The sequence below is a fragment of the Schistocerca serialis genome, chromosome 2, assembly GCF_023864345.2.
Source record: "Schistocerca serialis cubense isolate TAMUIC-IGC-003099 chromosome 2, iqSchSeri2.2, whole genome shotgun sequence".
NCBI lineage: Eukaryota > Metazoa > Arthropoda > Insecta > Orthoptera > Acrididae > Schistocerca > Schistocerca serialis.
This window is the reverse complement of record NC_064639.1, coordinates 401,250,403-401,271,580: the sequence shown is the minus strand read 5'-3', so window position 1 is coordinate 401,271,580 and position 21,178 is coordinate 401,250,403. Positions and strand designations below refer to the sequence as shown.

At 41.2% G+C, this 21,178-nt stretch overlaps 1 protein-coding gene across 2 annotated transcripts in view; it reads left to right on the top strand.

The window, feature by feature from the left end:
* The window catches only part of LOC126457233 (ribonuclease P protein subunit p30), a 78,463-nt gene that overhangs the window by 42,854 nt on the left and 14,431 nt on the right, over nucleotides 1-21,178 (top strand). For both annotated transcript variants that reach the window (XM_050093363.1, XM_050093362.1), the window contains one exon: nucleotides 18,854-18,921. In XM_050093363.1, the coding sequence (XP_049949320.1) occupies nucleotides 18,854-18,921 (68 nt within the window). The remainder of the gene's footprint in view (nucleotides 1-18,853; nucleotides 18,922-21,178) is intronic.

Sequence of the window (21,178 nt, the reverse complement as noted above, 5' to 3'; positions counted from 1 at the left end):
ATTCTGTTGTTCCAGTCTTGGGTGTTTCTGAGTCACAAGAAGAGTGCTCCATTGCGATCAGACAGTTGACGTGTGAGGGTTGGGGGTTGGTAGGTGGCTGCAGAGACAAGGCACCAGAGATCTGTTTGTGGACACTTGGGATGGAATGGGTGATAAATGTCAAAGTAAAGGTGTTGTTAGTGGTATTAGGTTTGATGTGGACTGAGGTGCTGATGTACCATCCTTGAGGTGGAGGTTGACACCTAGGAAGGTGGTTTGTTGGACTAAGGAGGACCAGGTGAAGTGAATGGGAGGGAAGGTATTGAGGTTCTGGAGGAATGTAGGCATGGTGCCCTCATCCTCATTCCAGATCATAAAAGATGCCATAAGTTAATCTGAATGAGATAAGAGATTTGGGATTCTGGGTGGCTATGAAGGATTCCTGTAGATGGCATATGAACACGTTTGCATAGTATGGTGCCATGCAGGTGCCCATTGCTATGCCAAGTATTTGTTTGTAAGTGATGCCTTCAAAGGATAAGTAATTGTATGTGAGGATATAGTTAATTTTGGGGACCAAGAAGGAGCTTGTAGGTTTGGGATATCCCCTTCCCTGCTTCCATTCCAGTACTACACACGCCTTATAGCCTTCTGATGCATGTATGCAGTCCTCTTCCCCCACTTTCTCCCCTCTGTTCTCCCCGTCTCCTCTCACAAGGGGGCTCACCATGCTTTGGTGAATTTGCGCTTGGCATCATGGGCCCCCAGCCTTTTCACCACTTTTCCCTTCCATGCTGCGTGTCTACCCTTCTGCTACCCTTTCCCCTCCCTTGGGGCCTGACACCGGAACAGTCCCTCCACTGTTTTTTCGTTCCTTTTTATTTCCCTTTCCTCATTCCCCTTCTCCTATCTTTCCTCTATTTCGGCATTTGAGGTTCCATTTTTTCCTCTTTGTGTGCTCCTGAAGGCCTGCTCACATGTCTGATACAGAACAGGTGGCTGGGTAACATGTAATTCCCAGCCCGGGTCAACAGGTAGGGTTCACATGTATCCCTGGTACATGCCAGGCCCAGGGAGAAGTGATTGCTGAGCTGTTACCTTCCCAGATTGCCAATTAGTCCCTTTGTCAGGAGTTTGGGAGGTGTGACAATAACCTAAGACAGGTGAGCCCGCCTCTGAAGGGGAAGGGGGGGGGGGGCAGTTAGAAGGAGTATGTCATTGGAGATACTGGCAATCATGGGGGATTTTCTTGCAATGAGCCAATCACCTTCTTCTCAGTCTACGTCTACTAAACATAAATGGAATGAGACTAATGATTCAAAGACCCCCTCCCAGCTGCACCTTGGTTCCTCGTGGTTTCACATACTGAAGACGGTCAGTCCTTCGCTACAGTTCAATAATGTTCAAATGTGTGTGAAATCTTATAGGACTTAACTGCTAAGGTCATCAGTCCCTAAGCTTACACACTACTTAACCTAAATTGTCGTAAGGACAAACACACACACACACACACACACACACACACACACATGCCCGAGGGAGGACTCGAACCTCCGCCGGGAGCAGCCGCACAGTCCATGACTGCAGCGCCTTAGACCACTCAGCTAATCCCGTGTGGCTTCGCTGCAGTTAATCCACTTATTATTCAGAAAGGTATTGATGCAATTGCCCTGTGAAATTCTGCTCTCATTTATGCAATGACACTTTGCTTTTGAAGACTAATTGTGATTCTCCAGCACAACAACTGCTTGCAACTTCGCTTCTCCACGGCTATCCTTTCATGTCGAGGCCCATCAAATGCTGAATTCTTCACATGATGTTATTTACACTAGGCTGCTCAATGGTGTGACCATGGCAGAAATCGAAACTTATCTTTCTGATCAGGGCATCACTGCAGTCCATTGAGTGATAAAGAGTTTAATGCATCCTTATTGCTCACGTGCACTCTTTTTCTCATGTTTGATGGAGTAGTGCTTCCATCAAGGATCAAAGCAGACCATACTTTTCGAACCAATGCACTGCTACCAGTGTCACCACTACAGCCACTCTCAAATGTTCTGTTGAAACCTGGCCAAAAGTGTTACTTTGGAAGGGATGCTCACGAGGACGATGCCTGCATTCTTCTCCCCACTGTATCAATTACAAAATGACAGTGTAGCATCCTTCCAAGTATGTTCTATGTATCTCGATGAGCAGGCCATCCAGGAGATCCAGGTCAAGGAAAAATGGGTTACCCTATCATTCGCAATTTGATGGCTAGTTGGAAGCCATGCGTTTTACCACGTGGCACTTACAATCCCATTCTTGCTACAAACTCACTCCACAAAGGACATGGCCACGCAGACTTGCGACCTTAAATTCACCACCACACTTGTAAAATTGCCCAGTGTCCTGGTAGCATCACCGTCTCCTTCTCCTCCAGCTGTGCAACAAGCCACCAAATTTTCACCTCACACAGCAAAATCATCTGCTACGCATCCAGCAGGTCTGACGGGATGGAAAGAATACTCACGCGAACGCATTTTATGCCCCTCCAGCCAAAAAAAAATTCTGAATCTTCATCTGACAACTGCAAAGACTCCAAGAAATCCAACAAAGGCAAATGGTCTTCTCCTTCGTCAACTTGGATATCATCTTCATCAATGTCGCCATGTGATACCCTCATCCAGCCGACCTCCATGTCGCTGGTGCACATGTGGAATCTACAGACCAGCCGAGAGAACACAGATGCCTCTGTAGATCCCATGGAGTAGGTTCCTCCAGCCTCTGCGCCCTGTAGCAGAGAGTCTTTAAAAGTTGGCACTTGGCAACTGCTGAGGTGACACCCCTTCATTTTTCCCCCCTCCCCTTCCCCATCATGACTCCCCACCCCCCACCCCCAATGACACATTCACAGTCTTAGATCCAACAAGGAGGAATTACGGCTGCTCTTGGAATCATAGCATCCACTTGATCTCTGCCTCCAGGAAACTAAATTGCATCCTCATGACCACTTTGACATCTCGCGTTTCTTTCTGATACAATTTTACCATCCCCCCCCACCCCATTCCCCACCCCAAGGATAGCATTCCATCTCATGTGGAAGTCATGCTGCTCATCCAGAATTATGTTCATAGTTAAACCATCTCACTGAACACCCGGCTGCAAGCTGTTGCAGTCCATATTTTCCTTCCTCTCTTCACCTTTTCTCTTTGTACCACCTACATCCTTCCATCATTCAGTGTCACCAGGACAGACTTCCATGCACACCATCCCCTTTGGCGCTCTCCCAGAATCTGTCACAGAGGTAATCCTCTTGGCCGACCTTCTCAACCAACTTCACTCCATCTGCCTTAAGACAAGCACCCACATTCCTTTCGGACTCCTGTTCCCATTTGGACCTATCTTTATGCACTGCCCAGCTTGCCCGTCATCTCAAGTGGTTTGTTCTCTCTGACACGTGTACTATCCATTTGCTGACCCCTGCCCCACCTATTTTCTGACCCCTACCCCACCTACATGTAAACACAATTGGTAGCTTTCTAAGCTTGATAGCTTTCAAATATGAGGTGTCTAGGAAACCCGCTTTCTCGGATCGCTAGCCAACAATTCAAGCAAATCATATTAATGAGTTTTATTACAAAATGAGCAATTACCATATTTAACTTTGCTTTACACATGTCGCGTGAAAAGGGCAACATGCAAAATAAGCAATATTCTTCAGTATAAACAATTCTAAGTTGCTGCTATATAAATCACTAGTCTTGAAGCTGCTCTTGAATGTGGCCGCAACCAGTCGGATGTGGCGCTTATCTCCTCTTCACCTAGGGGCGTTGCTGTCACATTGTCGTCCTGGAGGGAGGTCCGATCAGCGTGCGATTGGTTGACTTCTTCTCACAGCCTTCTCTGTTCTGTCGTTCCTGGCTGGTGTACTGGTGTGCTGATGCTCGACTTTATGCCGTAACCCCCCCATAGTGACGGATCATCATCATATAAAGAGCACGACAACAGGAGGGGAGGCAGGAGCGTGGATGCCGTAATGGACTGGAAGCTGTGGCTGCAGGGGACGTCAGACTTCAAGTCGTACTCCACCATCTGGCCTTCGCTCTGGTGGAAACAGCCTCTGGGAAACATCCAGAAGGGTACATGTCCACCTCCTGAGGCTTATAACAAGATGTAGAAGGTTTTGGTGCTGTGGCGTGGGCGGGTCCAGCTCCATCAGTAGGATGAGAGGAGGTGGAGGAGACGAAGGCTCCGTCTCCATGGCGTCATCCTGCAGTGTCGTGCTGCCACCCTCTAGCAGCTGCTGTGGCTGTGCTGTCCTCAGTATCTGTGAATCTTGTGGAGGAGATACAGAAGGATCACCGTGCACATGACAGTGGCAAATTTGATTGTGATGGTGGCACTGCAATCCATCTGGGCCTGAAATGAGATACATGCATGCGCCAAGTCAATGAAGGATTTTGCCTCTTGCTCACCGTCTGCTGCCGCTAAAAACCATGTAAAACACAATATCATGTGACGCAAAATGATACTTGCGGCCTTCCTTCGGCACTGGTTGCTGAGGAAGGTGGAACAGTGTCTGATGGCGGCGGCCGTGAAGCAATTGTGCCACCGATGCTCCATCTCCTGGATGCGAACGATAGGAGGTGAGAAACAGTTGCAGTGCTTGATCACTGGTGTGTGTGGTGTGAAGTTTGGCCATCTGCTGCATGAAGGTTCTCACAAAATGTTCTACTTTGGGTTGACTGTGGATGGAACACTGCACTAGTTAGATGCTGTATGCCTCTGCGTTCACAAAATGTTTTAAATTCATTTGACGTGAACTGAAGGCCATTGTCCAACACTATGGCTTCACACAGACCTTCGAGGCAAAAAATAAAGAACAATGCCTGATTTGTGCTATGTGACGTTGTCGGGCTCACTGACACAGCAAAAGGAAACTTGCTGTAAGAGTCTACCACAAATTAACCGACGAGTGTTTCAAACAGATCCCGCAAAGTCTATGTGCACACGTTGCCACGGTGATTGCGACTTGGGCCAAGCGTGACACTGTGATATCATCTGTTCTATTTGGGTGTCCATACCCTACCAAATACAGTGTCAACGTGCTAACTGTTTTGCACAAGCAAACCTTTCAGTGTCCTTGGTGAAGTAACTGCAACACTTATTTCTGCAAAACTTTGGGGATCAACACATGTGACTGTCCACTGTCATTTTGAACTAGAATCTCACCTTGCTATATAGTGAGGCTATGTCAATGTGCAAAATAGTGACGCATTACAGAGTTCTTTATGCTATGTAATGAGCGAGGCCAAGCTGTGTGAAGGTGTTTTAGCAAAATGTTCAAATCTGAATCAGCTTCCGTGGCCTGTACAATTTTCAGAGGAAAGGATTGAAGCAATTCAGAATCGTGAGCATCGATGTGACAACAAGATACAACAGAAGCGTCAAAGTCTGTATCAGGGCCAGTTGCAAGACAAGAAAGTGTGTCTACATTACTATGTTGAGCTGTCGGACGATACACAATCTTGTACTGTTATTGAAACTATAACAAAGCCCTTCTTTGCAATTTTTGGGCAGTTCGTACAGGAAATGGCTTCGTTGGATGAAACAGGGACTGCAATGGCTTGTTATCCATTACTGTAGAATTTTCTCTCATACAAATAGTGGTGGAATTTGGTGGCACCATACACAATAGCCAATGCCTCTTTCTCTATTTGTGAATAACTGCACAGAGCTTTGGACACACATTTCATGTGAAAGCAGTAGGCCTGTCTTTATCACCAAATCTGCGAAACCACTGCACCAATTCCATGTGAGGAAGTGTCAACTTGCAACACAACTAGTTTGTGAGGATCAAAGTGAACCAAGCATCAATCACCGAGCAATGCATCTTTAAGTTTTTAAAAAGTTTCTTTGCACTCATCTGTCCAAACAAAGGGAACATTCTTGGGACACAAGCAATGCAATGGAGCAGTGATCTGTGCAGCATTTGGTATGAACCAAATATAATAGTTCATTTTGCCCAAGACTGACAGCAATTCTATGACATTGCAAGGAACTGGGAGGTCACATATGGCTAACAAATTGACTGAAGAGGATGTACACCTTGACTATTTATAGCCTGACCAAGATAGTGCAACTCGGGTTTAAAAAAATCACACTTGTCCAGTCTGCACTTTAGTCTTTCATCAGATAACACATGAAACAAAGCATGCAAATTTGCAATGTGTTCTTCAGCTGTAAGACCTGTTGCGGCAATATCCTCAAAATAGTTGGGTCAGTTTGGTACTTGAGGAGTCAGCTGTTCTAAATACCATTGAAAAATGACGGCTGCGAAAGTACTGCCAAAAGGCAAAAACAATATTCAGACAAGCCAATATGATTGTTCACAACACATACGCTGTGAGATTCTTCATCTTGTGGTACCTGAAGATATGCGCCACACAATCAATTTTTGAATAGTAGAGACCAGCGTCTAATCTTTCCATGAGATACTTTGGGCGTGGCAGTGGTTAAGGATCAATCACAGTATGTGGGTTGACTGTAGACGTAAAGTCAACACAAAGGCGAATGTGACCTGAATATTGGGGGAATAAAACCAGTGGACTTGCCCATTGACTAGCTTGTATAGGTGCAATAGCCCCGCTATCTTGCAATTCTTTAAGTTCAGCAGCAACTTTGTTCCGTAATGCAATGGGAACAGTTGTGGCCCGGCAAAATTTCAACTGAGCATTGTCTTTTATAGTGATATGTGTGCCTAAACCATCAGAAAAGAGTTCAGGGAATTGTTTCAGCAAGTTAGCTACACTGTCTTTAGCTTTGAATGCAGTCACTGATAACACATTGTCCTGAATGTTAAATCCAAACAAATCAAGGCCGAAGATGTTCTCACAATCGCATGATTGTAGCACAGTGAAAGTCACAGTTTGTATATGCGAGCCACGCATGGCATGCAAAGTACATTTTCCGAGAACGGGAATGTCTTGTCCATTATAAGCTGTCAGGTGCGTGCTAGTTTTAGATGGGCGTGGGGAGCCTAACAGTTCATATGTAACAGGGGCACCCATGTCCAGTTTAAATTTCATACGTTTTTCACCAATATGCAAATGAACAAAAAATTTGTTAGACTGGCGTATCACTGAAGAAACTGTTCACTTGCTAGTTTTGCTAATGCCTGCAGCAGGCTTTGAATACGCTGCATTGATTACATGGGTCTCGTGACTAGATTTTTGTGAGTGGGCAGAATTCTTGTGTTAGTTCTGTTGAAAACAACTGGATTATACGTGACCTTTCTTACCACAAGTGTAACACTGCACTTGTTGGGATGGGCAGTCTCGGTGTTCGTGCCATGAATAGCACTGAGGGCACAACTTAATTCTGTTCGCCACTGTTTACGTGGTGTCGCGAGTCGGGCTGTTGCTGCCTATTGGGCCAGTTTTAAGCAAGGTCCAACTCAACCCGACAAATCGATGGTCACTCATATTAATCGGTGCCTGTAGCACCTGAATCACACTGATCTAGAATTTGCACTATGTGCTGAAATGATAAATCTGATTGTTTCAAAATCTTTTCTCTAAGTCTGACATCAGGTACATTGTCCATGATCGCATCATGCAGCATAATATCTGAATATAAAGCACCAAAAGGGCATTTGAATTTGCATTTCCTTGCCATACCCTGGAAATCTGTTACCTATTTATGATAAGTTTGTTCTGGCTTTTTCTTTCAACAAAAGAATTGGTCCTAGCTGCCACCACATACACTTGTTGTTCATAATAGTTAGTCAGCGAATCTACAATGTGATCATAGGAAAGTTCACGTGTAATGGTGTTAGGGAATAATTTCTGAATGAGGCAAAATACTGCACTTCCTACTGTGGACAAAAAGTAATGTAGTTTCACAGTACCTGGTACGTTGTGAGCAATTACATGGGCTTCATACTGTTGCAACTACTCGAGCCATTCCTCTTCTTGTTCACTGGACTGGCGAAAAGGCAGTGCTTGAGCAGGGGTGGGTGAGGTGGGTTGTTCATCTTGGAATAGACAAATGCAATAAACAGAAAATGCAAGCAATAAAAATAAACACAAAAGTAAAGAAAATTTCTGCAATGCCTACCTGAAAACACTGATTAGCAAAAACACTGTAAGACACTGGGTTGCTGCTATGGGATCTGTCGACCTCTCATCGCCAAATGTTAAATCCTGTCTAGTCCTCAAATATGAGGTGTCTAGGAAACTTGCTTTCTCCGATCACTAGACAACAATTCAAGCAAATCGTATTAATGAGTTTTATTACAAAAGGAGCAGTTCCAATACTTAACTTTTTGTTACACAGATGTGTCACAAGCAAAGGGCAACATGCAAAATAAGCAATGTTTTGCAGTATAAACAGTCCTGCCGCTGCTGCACAAGTCACTAGTCTTGAAGCTACTCCTGAACTGGGCTGCAACCAGTCATGCATGCACTTATGTCCTCTTCACCTAGGGGCTGCTGCCGTCACGTTGTCATCTTAGAGGGAGATCCGGTCAGCGTGCAATTGGCTGACTTCCTCTCACAGCCTTCTCTATTCTGCCATTTCTGACTGGAATGCCAGCTCTTTACTTTATGCTGTAAGGCACCGTTCATACTAAGGTGATATAAGATAAGCGATATATCAAAGCGACCTACAATACATCACCCGAATGGACAGATACTTGAAATCTAAAGGGTGGCGATAGAAAAGGTTCACAGCGGCGCAATTGTGCGACATATCGTAAGTGACATGTCTCTCCGAGTGCCGCTTGCCGGTCTCTGTGGCAATTAGTAGTGTACGATATTTCGAGCTGTTAACGTGATGGGAAGAAGAGAAGACAATCTGTACTTCATTTCATTAATTTAGTGAAAGCTTGTTAGTGCATCTGGAATTATTCCATTGCCGCATACAGTAAGACAGATATGATGAATGCCACATGGAGGGAAATTTCATCAGAAATAAAAGAAGGTAAGTGCATGATTTATTTATTTATTACGTAAAAGACAAATAAGTAATTAAATTGTAATATTATTAACTCATATTGTAAATATTTTGAAATCCTCACACGAAATAAGTAATTCAATTATATTTCAAAGATTAAGTATAATTCATTTACAAAAATGTTCCTTCAAATTAAATTTTCATTAACATGATAAATTTAAGAACTTAACATTATTTTAAATTAACAAATAATAAAGTATGCCCAACTGTTTTATTTTATATTTTCATATTTTTTAATTTTAATTTGAACTGTTTACAGGTATATATAGAATTTGTTGTACTAAATGGCTTGGTCTTGTAAACCTGCACATCTCCATTGTGTAGGGATTCCACCAGTTGGTTTCAGAAAGTATTCACCTAGTTTATTTCATAAGCGATTTGCTTCATTCAAATTATTGCTTTGACTGAAAGCACTTTTATCTGGTAATGCTGGTATCACAGAACACTTATTCAATTGTTGTGGAACATACGATTGGCCTTCTCGTCTGCGTATAAAATTATGAACCACACATGCTGCCTTAATAGTCTGCACAGCATTACTTCTGTTGGTATAAATTGGTTGGTCAAAGACGAAATGTTGAGGTTAGCATTCCAAACCTGAATTCCACACTTTTTCTGCCTCTCAATAGTCGAAAGTTGAATATTCTTCTCGCATCATTTAAAACTCTTTTTGGAAAGGGCCACATTATATAATGCTAGAGAGGGAATGATTCATCTGCCACAAAGTAGAACAGAAAAGGATTGTCATTTGCCTCACCCGGCTAGGGAGTTGCTTCGGGTTTTCTCAATTTATTACTGTGCAATAATTCTCCAAGTGTTGATTTGTGGAACACAGCACCGTCACTATTCTGTCCATAGTCTCCAACCTCTGTTGCGGTGAACATTCCATCTGCGTCAGACAAAGCCATTAGAATTGTTGAAAAGAATCTTTTATAATTATAATTGTGGACCCAGTATTTGGGGAACACTGAATGCAGAAATGTTTGCCATTGAGAGAACCAATACAGTTTGGTAAATTCTATAACTCATAATAATGTTTTGATATTTGCCTCCAAGTTTCCTCCATTGGTTGTGGCATATCAGCAATTGTGAGACCATATAGCAGCACAAGTCAAATGAACAATGTAACTGACATTTGATTTACCTCTGTAACATTGCAAGGAAAGGTCCTGAAAACTGCTTCCAGTAGCTAGATACCAGAAAAAGTTACAAAAAATTTTTTTCTTTGTTTTCAACAAGTTTGACACTACAATTAAAACAAAATTAGAGCTATAACATATATGTTAACTAAATTGAGGGTTTTAAATAATAAATTGTTGCATAAGTCTCACTGTGTTTTCATTTTATCAAACAAAATTTTTAAATAAATCCTGTTGATGTCTACTTTTTAAAATCTTGTCTCAGAAAAGAACTGTCGAGAGCAATGGAAGAATATCAGAACAGCATATGTGCATTCGCTGAGACCACCAAAGTCTGGTGCTAACCAGAACTCAAAGAAAACTTATTATTTGACTAAGCATTGAGCTTTTCTGCAACCATATTTGAAAGGAGGAAATACGTCCAGCAATCTTCGTGTTGAACATACAGGAGTAGAGGAGTCCAGTATTACTCAAAACGATAAAAGCGACACATTTGTTGAAGAGAAAATGCCTGACAAAGCTTCTTCCGCCCAATTACTTGAAAAACCCTCTTGTAAAAGCTCAAGTGAAACACACGAAAAACAAAAGGTAAAAGACCAAGTCGACGATGCTTTTATAGAATAGATGAAAATGAAAAAATCTGCTAATAAAAGTGACGAAGATGCTGATCAGCATTTCCTACTTTCTCTTTTACCTGATCTGAAAAATCTTAGCATGCATCAGAGGAGGATTTTCAAAATAAAAACAACGTATCTTTTTACATAAGTTGTTGGAAGAAGACAAAGAATAGAATGTGGAATCCAGTGTTTCAGCTGGTTTCAGTCCTTCTACTTTGAGTTCATCATCCCATAATGACATCTCACAAACTCAGTCTGACGTGAGCAATATTGCATTGACTTCGGGACTCAATCCGATTACCCCATTGCCACAAGAAAGTGAAACTAATTGGTACAATTTGTAAAATATTATTAACCACTATAAAAATAAAACTTCTCAATTTCATTAATACTACTGTTTACATTTATTTCTGTTTACCTTATAGTAATCAGAAGTTTTTCATCTGGAGAAATAGCCTTCCTGAAGTGTGTATCTTTTTTCTTTTCAAGGGTTTGTGACACTAGGCACTTCAGAAAATTGAAGTTTTCAGGATTCATTCGATAACACTCGCTGAATTTTGATTCATGTTGTGACAGCTCTCGAGAAACAAGAGCTGAGCTGAGCTGTGGTGCACGTTTGTAAGATTGTAGGGATGTGCCCAGTATTTCCTTTTTCTCATCCTATGCCTGAGCCAATAAGCCACTACAATGTCTTCCTCACTTGAGCTCTTATATGTAACTGAAGTAATGAGACTTGTGTTCACACCACATTTTTATTGCCCATGTCACACCGATTTATCGCCCGCTGTCATGAACCTTCCTAGCAATGTATCGTCACAATATATTTCTTATTACATATCACTTATCTTATGTCGCCTTAGTATGAGCGACGCCTAACAGTACCAATCCCTTGTGTGATCGACGGTTCAATCCCGTCTCCGGCCATCCTGATTTGGGTTTTCCGTGATTTCCCTAAATCGCTTCAGGCAAATGCCGGGATGGTTCCTTTGAAAGGGCACGGCCGATTTCCTTCTCCATCCTTCCCTCACCCGTGCTTGCGCTCCATCTCTAATGACCTCGTTGTCGACGGGACGTTAAACACTAATATCCTCCTCCTCCTCCTTGTGTGATCGAAACTAGACTATGGGTGTTTTGTTTACCCATCTAGACATCTGTCCATCTTATGCCATCTAAATACAATCCACCATTGTGGCATCTGTTCGGCCACTGGTGATTTTTACAGTAGCCTGGTTGAGAGTCTGTATGCAGAAGCTGCCAAACTACCATTGTCATACTGATGTGATGTTTTCCTCAGTGGAAACGCATGCCATTTGTCTGCCATGCCTGGCCATCCACCCTTGCCTCCTTCTTCAACAACTCCTTTGACCGCCAGTATGGGGCACATACCTCTTCTCTGTTACCTTCTGGTTCGCTTTTGGCTATTGCTCTGGCAGCTTAACCCATTCATGGGCTGTAGGGGATATATTTCCCACTATATGTATTTCTGTACAGCATTTATGGGAATTTGTGTTACCACTTCTGTACACTACTGGCATTTAATGGCAGTCCACTGCACCAGCTGTAGTTTCTGTTTATTGTGAAATATAGCCTTTAGGACTGTGGAAAGCATATATCTCACCAAACAACGGTATTTTAATGGTTATTGGGAAGTATGGTTACCACCAAAGTAGTTTCTGGGAGGGGCTTGGGAAGTATACTATGATTACCGCCAAAGTAGCTTCTGGAATCTCTCATTTGTGGTCCTTGGGAAGCACTTGAACAACCAACTTAGGTATGTCCCAAAGCTTTTGGGAATACATCTTAACACCTCTGTCAACGCCTGACATCTGTTGGTAGTACACTGCACCAGGTGTGTGAAAACTGCTACAACAATTAATCAATCAATCTCTGTTTGTCATGCGATCACTTCTGTTGTCAGAGTACATTGCTTCGCTTCTCCCATATACATCCATTGTTATCTGTATCAGCTCATACATTTGTTTGATAAAGTTTCTAGGATTGTTTTCACATTTTGGTAAGTAAACTTTAATATTGGTAACAAATATTTTTAAAATAAAGTAAAAGAAAACATAAAATAAAAACCGAAAACACTGTTCATTAATTTTTTTATGTGTAATATAATGGCAACACATAAAAAGTCACAAAAGGGAAGTGGAAATCCATTTACCACCGCAGTTTTAATACCTCACAAAGGTGCTGTGGTGATATATGTACTACCATAGTTTTTTATCCTAAATCACAAAAATAAAATTATCAAAAAATTTACATAGTAAGTTGTTCACAATTCTAATAGGATAGCAAAAAAATTATCTTCACTGAGTTGCTACAAAAAATGCTCCTGTGAAAGGGTTAACTTGACACTACCTGCCACTTACCTGATGGGTATGAGCCCTTCACCAACTTGGCTTCATGCAGTGGCCCATGTTCAGCTTAGACTTCATTCGCTTCCTAAGAACACTACTACAGACTCGCTCTATCACCATATGTCTCTCAACTTTTGCACAGGAATTCGCGATAGTACCTTTGGGTACATTGCTGGTTCTTAGACTGACCGTGGTGTCGGGTGTGCCTTTGTCATTTCAGTATCGGTTTCTGGAACACTGCTCAGTATTTACAGCGGAGCTCTTCACCATCTCTCAGGCGACACAGGCTTTCAGATTGTGTAATTTGCTTCGACTCTCTCAGTGCTCTTCAGAGCATCTGTATGCTGTACACCGTCCATCCCGCGATGCAATGGGTCCAAGAAAGCTTCCACTTGCTCACTCTTGATGGAGCCACTGTGATGTTTATGTGGTCCCTCATCACATCGGTCTGATGGGAAACAAGGCCGCTGACACTACTGCCAAGGCTGCAGTCTCCTAGTTCTTCCATTCCTTCCGATGATCTTCCATGTTGCCATCTGTCACTTTGGCAACACCACTGGTGTTCCCTTCATGGAAATGAGCTCCGAGGAATTGAACCTCTCCCAGCAGCTTGGCCGACCTCCTCTTGGCCCTCTCGCTGCGAGTAAATTATTTTAGCTAAGTTGCATATTGGCTACTGTGATTTTAGCCATTGCTATTTGGTAAGTGGTGATCCCCCACCACTCTTTCTCATTGTCATCAACCTTTGGCAGCTTGCCATTTCCTGACTGAATGCCCTTTTTTAACCACTTACATTGTAATTTATGTTTGTGTCTCAGTTGTCGGCTGTTTTAATGAATGACGCGTGGGCTGTTGACCATGTTTTACTTTTTATTCATCGTAGCAATATGGCAAACGACATTTAATGCTTAGTTCAGGACATCCATTGTCTCTAAAGTGTATTTTATGGACCTTTTTCTGAGGGGAAGTCCTTCTTTTTAGCTGTCTTTCCTTTTGTCAGTTGGGCTTAAGGTGCACTTGCTTTTAACTCCTTTTTTCTCTTAGTGTTCTGACATGGGTGCATATACTTAGTTGTTTTTGCACACTAAAACAGTCTGAAAGCTGAACAGTTCTAGCATACTTTTTCAGATTGCCTGCATGTGACTGGACGTCTGCTTTGTGTAAAGAGTAACAATCTGTCCTTTCCATATTGTTGTAAGTTTTACATTAGATTTTGTTACTTCTTCATATTTTATAAAATATACATACATTCTCTTTTTATAAATGAAATGTTTAGTGACACAGAGCAGTATATTTTGACCCTACTTGAGGTCTTTGGTGTACATTTGCTGTACAGTCTTAAGCTTCACCTGGCATAGTTGTTCACCTCCCAACTTCAGCTCCCATGATACGTATGTATCCACTTACTCTCCCATATATTATAAGTTTGTTGGCACAATGTGTAGTAGTCATCCATGCTTTGTCCTAGTATTATTGTACATATGATGTTTAGGGCCTCTTGTACTTGGTACACATTAATTGTTTTAGCCTGAGCACTGCCTTTAAAAAGTGTTACCAGTTAGGATCCTGCTATCTTGCTGCATACAAGTTGGAAGATTGAAATGACCAAATACTGATTCAGTTAATTTCTCCTGTAAGAATCTTTTAAGAAATGTGTGTTGAGATCTCCACAAACTACTAACTGTTTTTTCTTGTGTGATAGGTAGCTCAATAATGTATCTGGAGTTCTCATAGTTATGAAGTGGAGCAGCCAGTTTACAGGATATGTGTACTTGCTTTGCTACCTGTCAGACATTTTGTGGTACTGGGCAAGTGACTAAAATTTTTTATTGCTGTATATTGATTTCTTCTGAGCTGCTGACAGCTTTAACAAAGGATAATAAATGTCGTTTCTTCCTTTAGTGTTATAGGTATGGATATCACTGTTCTCCTCAAATTGTGATAGATTATTTATGATGAATTTCATTAGTAAATATAGGTATTGTGATAGTGCAGTTTGAAGCCTCTCCCCTTGAAGAGGTACCTTTATAATGTTTGTGCGTGAACATTACATATTTCTATTACTGCTCACTTTTGTACGATCAATACTTTCTTTCTAAGTGATGAGTTAACCCAGAAAATTATTCTGTAAGATATTGTTGAGTGGAAGGATGCAAAATATGTCAGGAGGTTAATTCAAGCAATGGAAAATCCAGGATGGAATGTAACAGTATTTTGAAAAGGAGAGTTGCTACTCACCATATAGCGGAAATGCTGAGTCGCATTTAGGCACAACAAAAAGACTGTCTCAAATATAGTTTTCGGCCAATAAGGCCTTGTCAAAATTAGGCGACAAACACACACATACACACTCATGCAAACGCAACTCACACATACATCAACCTCTCACATACATCATACAGGAGGTTAATTCATTTGTTTCCAAGATTAGTGATTATACAAAGGGCAAAAGTGGCTGAACTTAATTGTTTGAGAAGCATAGTAATATGCTCCTTTCACTTCAAGTTTTCGGCAGTTTATGCACCTAAAAACTTGGAGCATTCTACCCCATTTACTGACTCCTGTTCATATGCTACACCAATTATTGATATGACTGTAATTGTTGTACAGAACTGAATACAATGTGTTTTTTCCAAAATTTAGGGATAGTCCATTTTCTGAGAACCACTTACTAATTCTATGGAAAACATCATTTGCAATCTCTTCTTTTGTTTTTTCTCTTTAAGGGATTTTATTACAACACTAGTATCGTGTGCAAAAACTACCAATTCTGCTTGTTAAATGTTAAGTGGTAAGTCATTAACATAAAAAGCTGGAAGTTTCCTAGACGGTATCTATAGACTGTTAAAAGTACACAAGAAATGTTCTGCAATAACAACTCAAAAGTGCATTCTTGTAGTTGCTGATCTACACCACAGCTGCTTGTTTCAATGTTTTTTGAGGTTGTGTCCAACTTTTACATATGTTGCAACTCCTCTTTTTTCCATGTTCACACTACACAAAAATGACACTAGTCTATAATCCCAGATATTTAACTTTTCTATCCCTGTGGTTACGTGGTGTTTAGAAAGACACTTCAGAATTTTCCACTTCATCAAAATCTCTACACAAAACACCGTATGTTCTGTCACCTGGCTAAATTTGGCACTATGTTTCATGATGCTTGTGACCTGGTAGTCTACACCTAGCTTAACAGTAGCATTTGGCCTGTACCTCTTCCACGACAGAAGCTAGCAGCAGGACTCTTTTTCTTTCTACTTGAATTTTGTACCGACGTAACCTTAAACTTGTTGCTAAGTGCCAGTGGTACTCTACTTTGCTCAAAAACTGTTTGAGGCTCCTCTCCTATTTCAGGTAATAAGTGAAATTGATTTGTAACGAGAACCTCAAATGTGATTTCTGTTGCTTTCTCCTTTTGCTTATTACCTGTTATCTTTTTCCAGTTCCCATTGTCTCTTTCCCTCTTCATCCCATCTAATCCACAATAACACCATATCTACAGGGTGTGATCACTAAGTAGTAGGGCTGAATTTCTGTAGTACGAATGGAGCAATGGAGAGGGTTGGACTGCGTGTATGTGATAGTGTGGAGCCTTCCGGAGAGACCGATATTTTTTCCAGTCGCCTGCAGGGAAGCAAAGAGAGAGCACGTCAGTTTTTGTGATCCTTCGTTCAGTAGTGCAGTCACATTTCAAGATAGAGAAAAATCTCGAGCAGAGCTATGCCGTCAAATTCTGCATGAAACTCGGGGAAAACCGCAACTGAGACCCTCAGAATAATTAAGAACACTTATGAGGATGCTGCCCTGAGACGGTCAACAGTGTTAGAGTGGCACAAGCTGTTCCGGAAGGGGATGGAGCTCATCGAAGATGACCGGCGTGCTGGTCATCAGCTTCAAGGATTGATGAAAATGTGGCCAAAGTGAAGGCACTCCTGCACCCCGACTGGCACTTAAACATTTGTCTGACCGTTGATGAGTTGGGGATGTTGTACGGTATCATCCGAAAAATTTGTTACTGAGCATTTGGCCATGCAAAAGGTGTGCTCTAAGTTTGTGCCAAAAATCCTAAGTGACGAACAAAAACTGAATCATGTGCAAATTTGCTAGGTAATTCTGAACTGTGTCCAAGAAAGCCTAAATTTTCTTCACAATGTAATTACCGGTGACGAGTCCTGGTGTTTTGTGTACGACCTGGAGACCAAACGCCAGAGCGTTGAGTGGCACACCACCAATTCCCCGTGTCCGAAGCAAGCCAACATGAGCAAGTCAAGGGTCAAAACTGTGCTCATTTGCTTTTTTGACCCTTTGTGGTGTGGTTCAATGGAAGGTTGTGCCTTCTGGACAAACTGTGAATGCTAAATTTTACGTGGAAGTTACTCCCAAAGTAACAACCCCTCACAAGCTTGAAATTTTTTTTCCCCAGAATAAAACGTCATTGGTCAGAGATGTAAACAAAATAAATAAATTAATTTTGAGTTGCACGCATTATATTGTTAATGTTTTAAGTCTTTTACAATGGATTAAAGATATTTAATTTTCTGAAAATATTTTCTGATACCTCAGAGTTATCAAGTGGCCTTAGGATGTAAAAACTGAAAGTTTAATTACAGATTACTCAGTATGTAAAAGGTTAAGGAAGGTATCTGGGAGACTACTAGTTTTGGCTGCTGAGCAGTTGCAGTGTAGGGTTTAATGTTCTCTCAGTAGTGGTATAATCAGAAAAAACAACCCACCATTCATATGAAATGAGTTTGTGAGTTTGTAAAAATGGAAACACTAACTCATGTTGAATAGGAAAATTTTCTGTGGCCAAGATCACTTGGTATTTTATTTTATTTCACCATGATTGGTTCATCAAAATCTTGCTGCTATCATTGTATCTTCGGAAAATTCTTATCAACATGCATTTATGTCACCGTTACAATGAGAACACTTCCCACTCATAGGAAATGACATCATGTTGGCTTGTCAAACATATAAAAAGAACATATAAAATATGCATTGCACTAATTGCGTGCCCAGGAGTGGAGGTGCACCATAGAAGGCCCATTTGTGACGCAAGCATGTCACAGGAAAAACTCTGCATGATTCTGTCGAAACCAGTCATTTTTGATTAAAATAAAACACAGAGCTATCTTGGCTGCAAAAGATTTTCCTATTCACCAATGACAGATTGCTCCTTAAAAACGTGTGCAATCCAAGTCATGTTGCTTAATCCATTTTGGTTTTTTAAATGAATTATTAGCCACTTTACATGGTAGGTATATTTTTTTGTTTCAGTTTTTGTGTTAAATGAAGAATACAATTAGAAATTAAAATATTTTATTTTCAGTGAATTAAAGTGTATATTGATCTGTTCATGTATGACAAATAACTGGAAACATCTATTCATGTTGAGTGATTATTGAAAAGTCAGCTTGTGGTAATTAACAGTTTAATGGTGTAATTTTTATTCTAGCACAAGTACTAGGAATAGTAATTTATCAGCTGCATTTACATTATATTATGTCACTGAATGCTGCTGTACAAATTACTGTTTTATGATTGAGCCATATGTAATCCTTTTACTCTCAGAGTTCCTCTATACTCTTAAAAGTAAAAACAAGAAGGGCAAAGTAGATATTATTAACTACTCTGCTAATTGTGTAGCAGTTAAGAGCAGTTTATCTTATTAACATATAAAATGGAGACTATGGTGGAATCTAGTTTTCAAAGTTGGTATGAAAGCTGTTCTTACAATTATTTTCTTTTATTTCAGAATGTCATAATTTCAAGTGGCGCACGAGAATCAAAATATATTAGAGGGCCATATGATATAGTGAACTTGTATCCTTTTGCATTTCTTTTTAAAAGTCCAGCATACGTAGCATTAAGTTTTTGTAATTCATAGCTCAGTTCTAGCATGGAATGGGGTATTATATAATTTATATTTCTGTTTGTATTAACATACATCTGTGTGGGTAGGTGTGTGCATGTGCATGTATATTTAACAGAATCTACAGAACTCTGAAATACTGGGAATCATTTCCATCAACTGAAAATTAAGAAAGTGATGAAGGATAGATGCTACGTCTCTTCATTACAACTAAAGAGGTTATGTTTATGGGTGGTTATGAAAACTGTAAAAAAGTAAGTTGTTTGGTATCAACAAGCTATGACCCATGATCATAGGACACTGTTGGTAAAGAGAACAGCTGTCACTAGTGCGTCTTAGTCAGACTTCTCTAAACTCACTACTGCTTACTATCAAATGGAATAATGTAGATTGCTATTTAATGATGTCCTGTTACAACATGACACTTATTGTCCACGGAATATATACTGATCAGCCAGAACATTATGACCCCCGACCTGCAATCGATATAAACCCATCCAGACAACAGCAGCATCACGTGGGAAGGAAGGACTGCTAGTCAGACAAATGCACAGTGCATTTAGTATCAGTTAGCGTACTGTCTGTGTGTAGAAAGGAGAAGGTGTGCGATATATCTGAGTTAGCCCACGGACAGATTATGATGGCCGAGAGGTTTAGCACAAACGTTTCAGAAACTGCACAACTTTTCAGGTGTTCAAGGAGTGCTGTGGGGAGTGTCTTCATTACGTGGTGAAACCACATCCGTACATCATGGGGTTGGGCAGCCACCCCTCATTACAGGTGTCGGCATTGTTGACTGAGCAGACTGGTAAAACAGGACAGGTGGTGAACTGTGGCGAAACTAAAATCGGGCTTTAATGGTGAGCAGAGTACAAAAAGTGTCCGAACACATAGTGCACCGATCACTCCTAACGATGGGCCTCCACAGCCGATGACCCGTGCATGTACCATCCTTAACACCGTGACATCGGCAACTACAACTGAAATGAGCGTGTGACCATTGACACAGCGGCAGAGCATTGCATAGTCTGATATGCAGAGTAGAGATGCTGATGGGAAGGCATTAGTCTTGCAGGGGAACAACTGCTTTACACCTGCCACTGCGGCCCAGAGACTAGCTGGCGGCAGCTCCGTTATGCTCTGGGGAACATTCATGTGGGCATCCATAGGTCCAGTGGAGCTCATGCAAGGCACCATGACAGCCAAGGAGTATCATACACTGCTTGCAGATGACTTACATCCCTTCAAGACGATCATGTTTCCTGATAGCAGTGGTATTTTTCAACAAGTTAATGCACCGTGTCACAAGGCCACAAGTGTGATGGAGTGGTTCGAGAACACAGCGGCAAGTTGCACTTGATGTGCTCTCCTCCAGCCCATCAGATCTGAACCCCATCAAATACATCTGGGATGTGATTGAATGTGGTGTCAAAGCTCATCGCCCCCCTACCTGGAACTTACAGTAATTAGGTGACTTGTGTGTGTAGATGCTGTGCCAATTCCCTCCAGTCACCTACCAAGGCCTCATTGCCTCCATGCCACAACACATCGCTGCTGTTGTATGTGCCGAAGGCAGACGTACCAGCTGATCAGTGTAGTTCTACATACATATTCTGTAAGCCACCATATGGTGTATGGCAAGGATATCTTGTACTACTGCTGGTTGTTCCCTTTCCTGTTCCACTCACAAGTGGAGTGAGGGGCATAAATGATTGCCTGTAAACTTCTGTACAATGTTTGATTTCTCTTATTCTTCTTCGTGGTCCTTACGTGAGATAAACATTGGTGATGGGAGAACCATTCTGCATTCTGTCATAAATGCTGATTCTCTATAGTTTCTCAATAGTATTTTGCAAAAAGAATATCTTCTTTCCAGGGATTTCCATTTTAGTTCACAGAATATTTACATAATACCCGTGTATTTATTGAACCTACTGGTAAGAAGTCTTGTGGCGGGCCTCTAAGTACTTTTAGCATCAGCAAGCTGTGGTTGATTACCTCCCTGTCATTGTGCTGTTTATTATGTTTCTTTAACACTGAGATGTATACTTACAAGTTACTGAAAATAGTATTTTCTAAAAATTTGTTTTGAAAATGTTTTTTCAGCTGCACTGAGTGAAAATTTTTCTCCGGATACAGAAAATACCATAGACTTTTTAGGTGGCTATATTGTTTAACTTATCGTTACTGTTTCTTTCCATTTTGTTA